The sequence below is a fragment of the Quercus suber genome, unplaced genomic scaffold (assembly GCF_002906115.3).
Source record: "Quercus suber isolate HL8 unplaced genomic scaffold, Cork oak 2.0 scaffold_549, whole genome shotgun sequence".
NCBI lineage: Eukaryota > Viridiplantae > Streptophyta > Magnoliopsida > Fagales > Fagaceae > Quercus > Quercus suber.
In genome coordinates this window covers 223,159-237,738 of record NW_027069997.1, presented here as the reverse complement: position 1 = coordinate 237,738, position 14,580 = coordinate 223,159, and the positions used below count along the sequence as shown (strand labels likewise).

The window sequence follows — 14,580 nt, the reverse complement described above, 5'->3', positions numbered from 1 at the left end:
TATTGGAATCATTCAAAGCAAAGGTGATATTAGGAGAACAACTGAAATGAACAGAACCACCACTCAGAGAAGTATTATCCATACAAAGAATGCTTTCTTTAAAGTGCTTAGATCTAGCAGGAAACTCATTATTTTTAGCAGTGTGACCTTCATTATCTACAATATCAGGAGGACAATCAGTCCTGGAGCTGATAGAGGAGTTGGATCTCCACAACTTATCCATACTATCCTAATTTTAACACTCAGTTATCATGTTTTTCTCACAACCGTTGCATTTCGTAACACATACCCTAAGCAACCCTATACCACACACATGCCCTACACGCCCTCTCTTGGCTCAAACGGGCCTTACAGTCAGGTTCTAGGAATTCACTTTACACCTAGGGTGGTGCCAACGACGATAAGAAGGGGACACAACAACGGAGCACCAAAGGTTCGGGTAAGCACAGACGAGATACAAAGACACAACAACAGGTGTTTTCAGTTTCCATAACTCTATTTTCAATGGTATTTTCGTAATTAAAACTACATATTGAGTCCCACAGTCAAAGTCAGCCGCAACTTTTGACCCTCTTTTTTTTTTTTTTTCTTCACTGGGTTTGGTGAGTTTGGTTTCTTCATCTTCTTTTTTTTTCTTTTTCCTTTCACACCAGGTGACTTCTTCTTCTTCTTCTTTTCCCTTTCACGCTGGGTCTGGTCTGGTCTTCTTCATTAAGTTTTTCTTTTTTTTTTCTTCTTCTTCTTCTTTCACTAGGTTCGGCTTTCTAGGGGCTTTTTTTTTTTTTCTTCTTTCACTAGGTTCAGTGAGTTTGGGTTTCTGGTTTTTATTTTTTTTTTTTCCTTCTTCTTCTTTCACTATGTTCAATGAGTTTGAGTTTCTAAGTTTTTTTTTCTTCTTTTTTCACTGGGTTCAGTGAGTTTGGTTTCTAGGTTTTTTTTTTTCTTTTTTTTCTTTTTTTTTTATTAGAGAGTTTGGTGAGTTTGGGTATTAGGGATTGAAGGGGAAAAAAAGTAAAAAGTAAAAGCTGCACCAAGTTACAGGTATGGGACCCACAAACAGTTGAAAATTTTGAGTGATGACAAGTTGAGTGATGGTGCCAAACGGCTGGGGTTTAAGGAGTTAGGGTATTTTAAGTGATGAGTGATGAGTGATAAGTGATGAAAATTGAGTGAGGAGTGATGAGTGATGAAAAAAAAAAAAAAACCAAACAAGCCCTTAGACACCCTTTAGGTCAAAGAAGTAACACATGCACAAACAAAAAAAAATCATTGATCACAAAATTATAAGCCCGAAGAAATTATTGATTAGACCAGAAACACAAGCTTTGCCACTCAACAGTTTAATAGCTTTACCCATAAAGGCTGGACAACCCAGGATTTTAAAGTTAGAAGTGTCGAAAAAAAGGAAAAAAAAAAGCTCATATAATATTTAAAAATTATAAATAATCAAATTGGCATTGCTAAATACATTAATATACAATCATTTATCAACAAAGACAAAAACAAAAACAAAATAATTTTTTTTAATACTAGGAAGCTAAGATTTTTTTTTTTTTTTTTTTTTTTGAAACTATAAACTAAGAATTTTTCATAATATAAATTTAGACTAAATATGTGCTGTAGTGTAAAGTCAAAACATCTACGTGTCATTATCCCCAAAAAAAAAAAAAAGTGTAACCATCTACCCCAAGTTTAATTGAAGTGGGAATTGTGCTAAGTGTTCACGTGGTGGGATTTCCATCAATCCACGTTTCATCCTTTTGTCAAAACACGTAACGTGCTTTTGAGGAATTGACACCTAAGGCACAGATCAGATTATTGCCCAAAAAAAGGAAAAATAGCCAAAAACAACAAAGAAAAGGTAAGGTAGAGATTAAAGATGCAACTGTAATGATTCAGAATGGGGAGAAATTATTTTATGCTGCAATAATCGCTTGTGTGTATATATATATAGTCATATGCATAAAATGAGTTCTTTTTCAGAAAAAAATCAAGTTATCTTTTTCTTTTTCTTTTTCTTTTTCTTTTTGTATTTGGTAGTGATCTTGAAATTGAAATGAAAAATATTTTATGGTATTCTATAGAGAAAATCTATATTATAATGGAAATATTTTTAAAATAATAATCTTATAAAAAATCATCAAGTGGTATTATATTAAAAAAAATTATCTACATACAATTCAATCCTAACAAATTTAATATATATAAATAAAATTAAAAATATTTGATTTTTATGATTTTATAATATTTTGCTATCTAAGTTTTTGAAATTTTACAATTTTTCACTATATATATATATATATAACTTACCCCTAACGATTAATGCATGCATATAAATATTTTCAAATAGTGATACAGACCTTTAAAGAATTCCATACATGCAAGGTGTACAATGTTTACAGTTTTTTTTTTTTTTTGGTTAAAAGGTTAATGCATTAGAAATTAACTAGCAAAAAGAGGCATTGTTATGCTTATGCTTGAAAGCCTTAAGGAGTACAAACTAGTAGCGACGTCCACAGTCTTAACTTATCACATTCTTTCTCCCTTTACTCATTTTATATTAAATTCTTAAATATATATAAAAAATACAATACATTAAGTTCCCAAAATAAAATTTTAGATACAATTATTAATTGAAGTACTACAAATTAGTTTTTCTTATTAAATTAAAATGAATTTTTACATAGAATGTTTTGGCTAGTAGTAATATAATGCTATTACTATTATTATTATTTAATTTCAGTTTTGGAGTTGTTATTGTCCAATGGATGAGGATGGAGGAGCATGTAGAGCTAACACGACAACACCAACATTGTATAAAATCCCAAACGGACAAGGGACACAAACTCTGAACATAGATTCTTGACCTTTACAAATACTAAAATAAAAAGTAATAATATTCTTACCAAAATAATAATAATAATAATAATAGGAAGGCGTAGATTCTTCATTCTTGAAAGTTGAAACAGTGGATGACGAAAACATGAGCACATTTTTTCACCCTTAACTTGTTTTCAGAGCTTTCTTCTTCCTTAAAGCTACCTTAAGAGTTTCGATCATTTCCACAACGTAGTACCACGGGCAAAATTCTCTGTCTCTCTGCGCGCATGTGTGTGAAGAAGATGGGGGAAGAGGCAGAGATTGATCGTTTACCCATAGACCTTCTGGCTCATATCTTTGTTCTCATCACTTCCTTCACTGATTTGGCTCAGTATGTGTATATATATGTTTGTGTGTGTGTTTTGTTATATCTTCTAGTTTTGTACCATTTGAAATTGAATTCATTAGTTTTATTGTTATTGAACTCTCAGGGCGAGAAGTGTGTGCAAGAAATGGAAGCAGGGGGTGAAGCAGTCTCTGGCTCGGAGGGAGACTCTGAGCTTTGCTGGTTGGAAGATGGACGATGACTCCACAGCCCGCCTTGTTCGCCATGCTTACAACCTCAAAGAGCTTGACATGTACACTACACTCTTATCTTTATTGATCTCTGATACTTTTCCTTTTTCTAAATTGTGTCCTTTTGTGTTCTTGATTTATTATGAATTTGTAAGGATGGTAGTCAATACTGTTAAGATAAGTGTTTAACATGAAAAAAATGAAAATTGGGTTCTTAATAGACGAGGAAAATTGAATTAGAGGATTGATTCTTATCTAAAATTAGGCATGGTTCTTTATGTGAATTATCCGTAGAGTATGCAGGGAAGTCATATGGGATTGAAATTAGGTGTAAAAGGAATAGGCCTTTTTTTTTTCCCCTAGGAAATTCCCTGCATAAATGGCATTACTTTTCTATGATCATACTGGCCACATTTGCCCCTTCCAGTTAATTAGTTTATGTAATTCTCTGTCTCTCTGCGCGCATGTGTGTGAAGAAGATGGGGGAAGAGGCAGAGATTGATCGTTTACCCATAGACCTTCTGGCTCATATCTTTGTTCTCATCACTTCCTTCACTGATTTGGCTCAGTACGTGTATATATATGTGTGTGTGTGTGTGTGTGTTTTGTTATATCTTCTTGTTTTGTACCATTTGAAACTGAATTCATTAGTTTTATTGTTATTGAACTCTCAGGGCGAGAAGTGTGTGCAAGAAATGGAAGCAGGGGGTGAAGCAGTCTCTGGCTCGGAGGGAGACTCTGAGCTTTGCTGGTTGGAAAATGGACGATGACTCCACAGCCCGCCTTGTTCGCCATGCTTACAACCTCAAAGAGCTTGACATGTACACTACACTCTTATCTTTATTGATCTCTGATACTTTTCCTTTTTCTAAATTGTGTCCTTTTGTGTTCTTGATTTATTATGAATTTGTAAGGATGGTAGTCAATACTGTTAAGATAAGTGTTTAACATGAAAAAAATGAAAATTGGGTTCTTAATAGACGAGGAAAATTGAATTAGAGGATTGATTCTTATCTAAAATTAGGCATGGTTCTTTATGTGAATTATCCGTAGAGTATGCAGGGAAGTCATATGGGATTGAAATTAGGTGTAAAAGGAATAGGCCTTTTTTTTTTCCCCTAGGAAATTCCCTGCATAAATGGCATTACTTTTCTATGATCATACTGGCCACATTTGCCCCTTCCAGTTAATTAGTTTATGTAATTGGACCAATTCCAGTTATTGGTATCTTCCTTCACTTTGTGGCTCTGTATTGTTGTGAAAAGATTTTTCGTGTGCCCAGTCGCTTAATTCTTTGAGTCAGACTAGATTTAGATATTGGTACAGAAGGATCAAGCTTATCTGGCATTAGGCCAATTGGGTAGTTTGTATGGTGATCTGTGTTTTACAATTCTCCACCTTAGTCCAACTCCAAATCCATGAATTCGTGCCTAATTAACATCAAGCAAGAGGTCTTATTGAATTGACAATCGTAACTGAGTTAATCAATGAGCACTTTTGCCAAGTCCAGAAAATGGTTTTATTGCATTGCAAAAGGACTAGAGACTTATTCAATGGCCTTTATTAGCTGAGACAGCTTTAATCCTTGCCAAATGATACTCCAGAGGCCTTTTGATAAATCTTCAATTTTCTGATCTGCAGTTTCTTGTTATAAACATATACTGTGAATATCATCGCTGCAGTTTTATGTTTTAGATTAGACTTGAGTGGTAAAAGAGAATCCATTTAGCTGATCTGAATTACTATGGAAAAGTGTTCTTATACTTGACACAAATTGATTGAGTTAAAGCATAATTGAGTTGAGCATGGATGCAATTTTTGTGCTTATTTTGATAAAATAGTTTTAGAAAAGTAACATAAAGCATGGTCATTTAATCTTTAAGGTTGAATATGAAATTTGTGAGTTTTACATGAATCCTTATACAGGAAACTAGCACTAGCTAATTCATTGATATATTGAGTGCATCTAACTGTCATGTACCTATATCAAAGACTTGAAAAGGCAGCAATTTGATTCCTGAGTTTTTGAATTCCTGATTTATCTTATCATGCCTTCAGTTCAAGGAGCCGTTGGGGTTGCCAAATCAGTGACAATGGACTATGTCAAATATCTTTGGCAAAATGTGTCAGCAACCTGACTTCCATATCTCTATGGGGTATGACAGGGATCACAGACAAAGGTGTTGTTCAACTGGTATGTGATAGTTACCATTAAGTAATAAAGAGTAGTTCTACAAATTTTCTTTAATGTTGCAACTGAGGATAATGCTTTCACAGTTTTGGTGTCTGAATAGATCTCATGATAATCTGGCTTTAAGAAGTTCGTCATCAGTTTAAATGACTTCACAGATTCTGTATATTTTCATTGTCTAAATCATTCCAGAATTGATACCTTGCAGGCATCTGATGAGATGCTTAACTTAGACGCATTTTGTTCTATTTTTCTCAGTTGATTCTTGATTGTTTTGTACAGATATCCAGAGCTAATTCCTTGCAACACCTCAATATTGGAGGTACATTTATCACAGATGAATCCTTATTCGCCATTGCAAATAGCTGTCCACATTTAAAGGTGAGTTGCCTGTGGACTAACACTTTATAAGTCCGTCCCCCCACCCCCTTCCCCTCCTCCTTTTTTTACACCGGATGCCTCGTTCTCTTCTTTCTCCTAAAATTTTTGGTTAAAGATTTTGTATGTCCAATTTGAATCAATCTCAATGGATCCCTCGTGACTGCCCAAAACTCACCATTCTTTGTGCGACAAGGATTTTAATTATTGGCTGCTCTTTATTAAAACATGGATTGTCATTTAAAATCAAGAATTATTTTTGTTTGTCAATTTTCATCATTGCTTTGCATACCTATATCCTTTTTGGTCTTTCTATGAAGAAACAAAAATTTGTATTTGTCAGTAACCTAATGCTCTTTCCAGACTATAGTCCTGTGGAGCTGCCGTCATGTAACTGAGAGTCGGTCTTCTTGTTCTTGTAAATAAATGTCGAAAGCTTGAATCCATCAATGTATGGGGGACCAGAGTTCCTGTTGACTGCTTCCTTGGTTTACTTACCATTAGTCCAGCCCTTCAGATAAAATCCAGACTGATGAGATGTTGAAGCGCTTCTCTATGGCCCGTGTATAAGTTCCCCATGTTGTGGTTGCTTTTCCAATTGCTCTAATGTACAGGTTGTTTTATTGTTTCTTCATCATTATGATAAATATATCAGCAAAATAAGACACAGTATTCGCCTTATTGTCTCTGCGTCTGTATTGTACAGTACACATGCAATTGTATTCTTTTGCCATATTGGTAAATTAATTTCCTGATTTTTATTTTACATTTCCTTTTTTTTTTTTTTTAACTTGGTGGGTTCCATAGTTCATAATCAACAGGTTTCACAATCTGATTGGATGGAGAAGGTAATTATCTTACAAAACGGCTCCATAAAACGAGAAAATACAAGGTGTTTCGGATGCATGCATCGAAAACACCTTATACCACCTCCCATGAAACCCCCTCTCACAGAATGTGGGATCGACACATCTTTGTATTAAACATGCCGTGAGAGGATTTCATGGAGCCACTCCATGAGATACCTCGTCATATGTTCGGCATATGCATATATCTAGCATCAATCTAGTGGAATCCAACCAAACTTTCATCTCTGAGAGCGTCCACATAACTCAACTCAAAACCATATTTCTGTTGAGGGCCACCAACTTTTTAATTTAATTTCCACTCCCAAAATGAGAAACTGCAAACAATATATCATTTCTAATAACGTAGCCTAATATAACTCTTTTGTGATACCGTGCATGTTCCAAAGTCATATGAAAACATAAGAAAATAACCTGAGTGTAGGAAGCACAAGTAAAACTAAAAGAAGACTGTAGAACATTGGAAGTAGTACACAACTATTTAGAAAATCTAGTAACATAATGGAACCACTTCTACACATGCTATGCCATACATTCCACTGCTTCATGCTATGCCCCAGACCTGAAGAAAAACGAAAATAAAATGTTAAATTGAGTACAAGGAAACACGATGAGATTAATTAAATGGGCATAGAAGATATTGCAGTTCTACAACTTAAACATTCAGCAATAGCTCACACATTTTTGCTATGGAGTGGACAACATATTATTTGCAATAGTATGAATTTAACTTTTTCTTTCTCAAAAAAAGGATCTCTGTGGTTAAATTTTGTTAGATTTGACAGTCATCCAAATATATAATGGTTTTGTAGTTTCAATGACCACAAAGAGGTAATGAGCATTATCAGTGAGAGTCTCTCTCTCTCTCTCTCATCAACATCATTACTGCAGATGGCAACATCTTGCAAGGAATAAAACAAGAATGAACAACCAGCTATCCTGGTCAATCAAACATATACATGAAAAAACAATTGCCAGAGGGAAATTATGGATAAAACAGTTGGTAATCCTCTGATGGCCAAGTGATTTCCCCCCTGCCTTGACAGCTTTTACTTGTCACTAGTTAGTTCTTTGTATAACTAAAGTTGATTGTTGCTACTCAAAGATTGAGTGGTTGTCTTATTCAATGACAAAATTTTGCTATTGATTTTGAGAAAAACATGTAAAATGAGAAACCTTCTTGAGGAAAGGGCCTTCATCTTATGAACTGATAATCCCAGTTTGAGCAACTTTTATTATTTCCATAGTCAACTAATGCCTTTTCTTCTAACCCTAGTGCCTATGGGAGCTGCCTGTTCTCTGACAGTCCCTGGCCACTATCCCTAGGCAAATTTTAAGCCATTACCCTCTCAACATTACAAGAGTGTAAAGTTCATACTATACTATATCTTAATTCAATGTGTAGTGGCCCATAAATTTAGAAGTCCTATAACACATGATTAAAGCATTCTAAAACAGTCTGAATTTGCGGGATTTAAGTGAGACCTCGTTGTCAAATATTATCAGAAACAAACTAAGAAGTGCAAATGAGGTGCACTTCTTCATTGAATATAGAGGTTTTGCATGGCAGAAAAGAGAAACATGATAAAAGGCAAGTATAATACCAATTTCTGCAGTTAAGATTTAAGAAATAAACTGCATACCTGAATAACTTCTTGGTACACTCTGGTTCTCTCTAGGTCACTTTCTACGTTAGCTTCCTATGCAACCCCTTACTTTTTTGCCTCCATACAAGAACAAGTTCCTCCTTTACAATCAAATTTCACAGCACTAGCATGCATTCCTTGCCCCCACAACATAAAAGGCAGGGGTAGAGTATACCTGTTTTGACTATAAAATATACGTACTAACACACTAAACCTCTCTGCAAGAAGTAGCTCATCAACTGCCTAGTCCCATAATTAGCCATGGTAATCATAACAAAAACTTCATCAATGGAAAACAAAAAAAGAAAAGAATCAAGCAACTTGGAGAAAGGACAGTGGAGGCAGAGCTTGAGAACTGAACAGATCCAGTGAAACTTCCAGCAGTATTGGTTACTGGACTTGTATTAGGTACAGTAACATTCTTGCATGATCCAAAAGGTGCTCCAGCCTGCAAAATCCCATCTAGTCTTTCAGATAAAGCTCCATAACATAAAACAATATGTTGTAAGAAGAGCACAGAGAAAAGCACTACACAAATTAAGTCCCAAAGAGTCCAAATTGCTCCCATTATATATTTGCCCAAATTATGGAAAAAACATAACATCCAGAATAGCTGTAAACAATTGAGCCTCTACCATATGATCATATAAAGGTCTCTACAGTTTAGACAACACAGGAAAATATGACATAATGTTGAATCAATTTGAAGCTGGCTAAAAATCTTTTTCTCCAACAATTAAAACTTCTTCCTATCAGCCCATCTTGGCACATGAATACTCTTGCATGCATAAGAAAGAAAGAAAAAAAAGAGCATGGTTCTATAATTTGGTGACCTACCAATTGCATTATTTGGCCCACTGTAGACTTACTGATGCAGGACAAAATCAAAACAATGCAACAAAAATTAAATAACAGAAAAGTAAAGGTTTGCTAAGGAGTTAGCACCTAGGTTTTCTTGGAATCAACACCAAGTAGTAGAGAAACTCTAGGAGGCTGCACCTATGATTGGTTGGAGTCACCATCAGGCCATTGGAAGAACTCTAAGAAAAATTTTATTATCAATCAAACTGTATCTCTCTCCATAGGAGTACAATATTGTGCTAATATATACTTACTAAGACTAAACCCTAATAGGGAAACCCCAATTCTAATTGGCTAAGGAAACTGGATTCTAAATGACTTGGGAAATCCCAATTATTAGATTAAAAAAAATACCCTTAACTCTAGGAAATTAGATAAAATACTAATAACCTAATTAACTACTAAGGCATAGAATAAAAATACAATAAACTCAATAAGATTAAACTAAAATAAATATTTCCTTGCGCTTCCCCATCACTCAGACACCTTGAGTTGGAGAAAAATCCAGGAGGACATCCCTTAAGAAATTTTCTAAAAGTATCCAAAATTTTCTGATATTCTTTATAAACTCTGCTCAAAATTGACAAATATTCAGGAAGATCAAGGACATCTGGTTACATTGAACAGATAGTTTTAGGCAGAGCAAAGTCAGCCCAATATTTTGCAATCAAGAAGAAGTAGAATTCAGGTCAAAAAAGAGTTTCAAAAACCAGCTCTAGCTGCTGAGGGTGAAGTCTGGGATTCAAACCCATTGGATTAGCCAAAATTGTTAATAATCAACTAAGAAAAATGAATTCAGCAAAAAGGAAAGGGAAAAAGAAAAAGAAAAAAACAAAACACAACCACCACCACCACCACCTAATAAAAATGTGGAATTGGAGCAAGTAGTACTGAGTTAAAGTAAACAAACCTGGCAGGCAGTCAAGGTGCTACACCCACATAATGTTGGACCATTCATTCTATCCACCACATCAAACACACCTCCTCCATCACTCCTCTGCATTAGTTTAATTTCCAGTAAGGATATTTAAACGGAGTCTATTTCTGTATGTTTCTTTTCTATGAATCAAATTTACAATACCATGTAAAAGTTGACTGCCACAAAGTTAGGCATCAAATTCCCTGCTGCTTTGTAACAGGTACCGACCATCTCAGCCAGTGGATTTGAATGCTCCTTGCAAGCATCAGACTGAACTGGGTATGTTGGGAAGTAATTCTGAAAGAAAAGAGACGCACTTCTTGAATTCAACCGCTTTGATTCTTTTCTATTTGGGCATGAACCTTTTACCACCCCAGGATCTCCAGCTGAAACCCAATCCAGTATGAGGCTGTTATTGGACACTGCTTATAAAATAACAAAGTAATAAAAACATGACATTCATGCAATACTTACCCTCATTTTCCACCATGTACTTCCATTGGTAAGCAACTCCTTCTTCTGCTTCCTTTGAAGCGACAGAAGTGAAAACCAGAAGCCGATGGTTATCTTGTACCATTTGAGTCACAGTGGGCCAGTCTTCACCCTTTGTGGGCATCTTGGATACTGGAAACCAATACTTGTCCAAACCAGCGTTGGTGAACAGCTTTGTCAACCCTTTAGGAGTATGCACATAGTCCTCAATTATGATGGTCACAATCTCCGTTGGGTTATCATTCAAGAATGCCTCCACTTCCTTCAAAGTGTTTATAGCAGGTTGCTGGAAGATCACAGTAAACTCATTGTAAAATTGCTTGACACAATCAAATTATAAAACAAAACTTCAAAAGCCAGAAGTTAAGGAAAAGGAGAGAATAGATTACAAATGCAGTAAAATTGAAACATTGCCCTCGAAACGAATGGCAGAGCCAGATATCATTATCGAAATCGTACATGTCCAACATCAATCCCCTCACTCCATTCTGAACATCACCATCAAACAAAAACACATAAATTAATACAACGAAAAGGTCTTAAAAGAGATATAAAAAAAATTATCTTGTACTTTGATTTATGGGCTAGAATACTGACTGAAAGAATACTAAATAAAATGTCACAACTCACAAGTGTAGAGGACACAATAAAGCTGATCACATTGTTTATTAGCATCAAGAACACTAAGATATGTAATAATCAATTGTCCCTTTCTTATTCTTTCCACCAAATTCCCAGAAACCAAACAGAACAGCACAGCACAGCACAGCACAGCACATCACAGGGCATCAATGAAATAAAAACTTAGGCACTAAGAAAAAGAAAAGCACATACTCTGAGCTGATTAGTCACAGTGTCTTCTTGATTGTAAAATGTGAGTCTCTGAACACCGGGCAAAGGTGGTGCATCAACAATACTAAACGAATTATGAGTCACCACCCATGTATACTTATTGAAGGGAAGCCCATTAACCTACATTCCAAAGAATTTACATCACAGTTCAAAATTCAAACCCACCACCAAATTCACACAAAGCACAAATAAAAGACAACAGATTCATGCAATTTAGCTCAAACCCACAACCAAAAAACAAAAACAAAAACAAAAAAAAAGCTTACAATAGAAGTGGGTATGGTAGCTTGGCCTCTGACGCAGAAGGGTTGGGTCTTGCCCAAAGCAGGGCAGTTGCCACAGTAGAGACCTGTGCCACAGTCAGTGGCAGCGGAACAAGCTTCCAAAATCTGAGAAAATTTTGAAAGTGCACAGATCTTAAACAAAAGAAAGAGAATTGGTGAGGAAGAGAGCGGAGAAAAGAGAAAAACCTGGCAGTTTCCATTGGAGCAAGCAGCGGAAGTGGTGAAGAAGAGAGTGAAGAGTGAGAGAAAAGCAATAGAAGAAACTCTGCACACGCTACGGTGCTCCGCAGAACACGCCAACATGGCAGCTTCCTATGCAAAGCTTTCAAGAAGCTACCAGTGAAACTGTGAAGAGAAAAAGCAGTCTCTCTCACTCACAGTCTCTCAGGTCAGGTCAGGTAGGTACAAAGCAAAAGAAACAATTTTACTGTGTGTTGAGCAGGGACAAAGTAACACGGTCTTTTTCTTTCTTTGGAGATTAAACGCGGGCTCTTTATCACCTTTTGTTTATTTTTATTCTCTTATTTTAATTTTTAAGGTAACCCCACACTTTTTAGTTTTTGTTTTTGTCAAGGGTGGTTGGGGCTTTAATTAAGGTCGGAGAGTCGTGACGACATCGTTTTAAACGTTATTGATGCTTTTTTTGCCTTGGTAACATTGGTTTTATTATGCTTCTTATTAATTCCTAATCTTTGGTTTTGGTATTTTCTAAGCTTTTGGATTTTGGGCCCCACTTTTTGCAGGTTACTTTTCGGTGCTTCTCACGTGGTGGGGTAGGTTTGCTTCTACTAATGCTTTGCTTCTGCCCATTCGGAGGATATTTCTAGAATTTTTTTTTTTTTTTTTTTTTGAGGAATCATATCTAGAATTTTGCAGTCAAAATTGGGACAGTTTCTCTTGCTTTTTTGGTATTTGGTGAGAAATGCCTCCCCACTGTAATGTTAGTTTGGACATTTTCAATCTTTTCTCAAGCGATCGGATAAATGTTGGTGGAGCTCTAGGCCTTGACAACTTATGGTGTGTTCAGATGTAGCAAGATATGATAACATTCTTGATGCAAAAGTGTTCTTTTTTTCCTTGGTAAAAAGAGGACTAGCATATAGAATAAATAGCAACATTTAATAGCAATTTACATCATGCTTGATGCTAAAGTTGTGCTAGGTTGGATTGCTGAAGAGTTTTAATACTAGCAATTTACATCATGCTTCTCTTATCTTAGATTGTAGGACCCTCGTCAACCAAATTTCTCAAACGAGGTTGAAGCGTTGTTTTCGTAAAGCAAATTCCTTAAGCAAGGATGAAGCATTGCTTTCGTAAAGCGAATAAATGTGCAGATGCTTTAGTTAGAATGGAATTAAATTCAAGTCAAGATTTTATACTTTTTGATAGTCCGCCCGTGGACTTATGTATGCTATCATTTTATGACACTTCTGGTTTGTATTATGAGATGCAATGCCTCTTTACACTAACTTTTTTTAGTTTCTTTTAATGCATTTTGGTTTTACCAAAAAAATAAATAAAGAATAAATAGCTAAAGCACGAATTAGGACCAAATCTCTCATAGTACACAGCAACATTGTCTTAGTAAAGCAAAATACAAATGTCCACAAGGGGGACTATTTAAAACAACTAATTCTTGCAGAAGATCAATTGTTTTTTTTTTTTCCTAGCCAAGGCATTAGCACATTGGCTTGCCTCAAGGAAGCAGTGTCTCATTTTCACCCAAGGTATTTGTGTAATCCAATATAAGAGATGCGTGGTGTAATAATGATTAAGAGTAGTATTAAACCAATCATGAACTGCTTTAGTATCAACTTCTATTTCTACTGCCTGCAGATTCAGATTAATGCACATTTTAAGTTTATCTGACCATCTCTTAGTGCCCAAAGCTCTGCATCGACATCAGTGATCACGCCAATGGATCTAGTGAAGCCTACAATCCACAGCCCTCTATGATCCGGAATAACACCCCCAGCACTAGCATGGCCAAGGTTGCCCAAGTAATGACCATCAGTGTTAAGTTTGAATCAGCCTCCCTCAAGTTTAGTCCATCTTGCGCTAACTACATGCTTCTTTTTTGTTCGTTCTAGACCAAGCAGCGAGGAAAAAATATTCAGAGGTATAGTGGTTAACTTCTCTAAGAAGATCCAGGTTTACTGGATATTTCTTAAAAATCACCTTGATTCTATGGAGCCAAATGCTCCAAATAGCAAAAGACAAAAGTTTCCAATGAATAACTTCCCTGGCAGCCAGCATTACAATGGACATTAGCTTTTAGCCAGCATAAATCCATATCAATTAGCAAAGAATTCATGGATAACATTACTAGCATTCATATTGTTCCAAAAAAGTTTTAGCATAATCACAATCCCTAAGAAGGATCTACAACAAACCCTCGTGCAAACGTCTACTGTTACTCGGTTTGTTTGATAGTATTTGAGAAGAAGTGCCTACTTTCCTTTGGACCTTTTTATCCTTTCGATGCGATCAGATTAAATATTGGTGGGCTATGGCTGTGGGCTATGACAACTTAATCAGATGACCACTACCCCACCTAATTCTCTAGGCTTGTTCTTTGTAACAGTGACAACAAATCCCAGCTCCCTCCCAAACCCCGAATTCTGGGATGAGAACCACCCAGAGACCAAAATCAGTTGAGAAGCCGAGCCCCTCCTATAAAAGCTCTGTACAACTT

General features: G+C 35.8%; 2 protein-coding genes across 2 annotated transcripts; one reads left to right on the top strand and one right to left on the bottom strand.

Annotated features, from left to right (window-relative positions):
- Positions 1–3,837: 3,837 nt before the first annotated feature.
- On the top strand, positions 3,838–6,731 carry LOC111988805 (F-box protein At5g67140). The gene is given in 6 exon segments (XM_024020600.2): positions 3,838–3,964; positions 4,071–4,217; positions 5,455–5,590; positions 5,870–5,968; positions 6,329–6,367; positions 6,369–6,731. Coding segments are annotated over 6 exon segments (666 nt in total). The 5' UTR covers positions 3,838–3,860; the 3' UTR covers positions 6,510–6,731.
- Positions 6,732–7,141: 410 nt separating this feature from the next.
- Positions 7,142–12,368, bottom strand: LOC111988804 (PI-PLC X domain-containing protein At5g67130). Its single transcript, XM_024020599.2, has 9 exons — positions 12,072–12,368; positions 11,868–11,990; positions 11,584–11,721; positions 11,139–11,237; positions 10,732–11,035; positions 10,420–10,643; positions 10,249–10,335; positions 8,475–8,925; positions 7,142–7,393 (listed from the first exon to the last, which is right to left on the bottom strand). Exons 1-8 carry the CDS (start codon positions 12,186–12,188, stop codon positions 8,746–8,748), a joined length of 1,272 nt encoding a protein of 423 aa, XP_023876367.1. The 5' UTR covers positions 12,189–12,368; the 3' UTR covers positions 7,142–7,393; positions 8,475–8,745.
- Between the last annotated feature and the right edge of the window lie 2,212 nt (positions 12,369–14,580).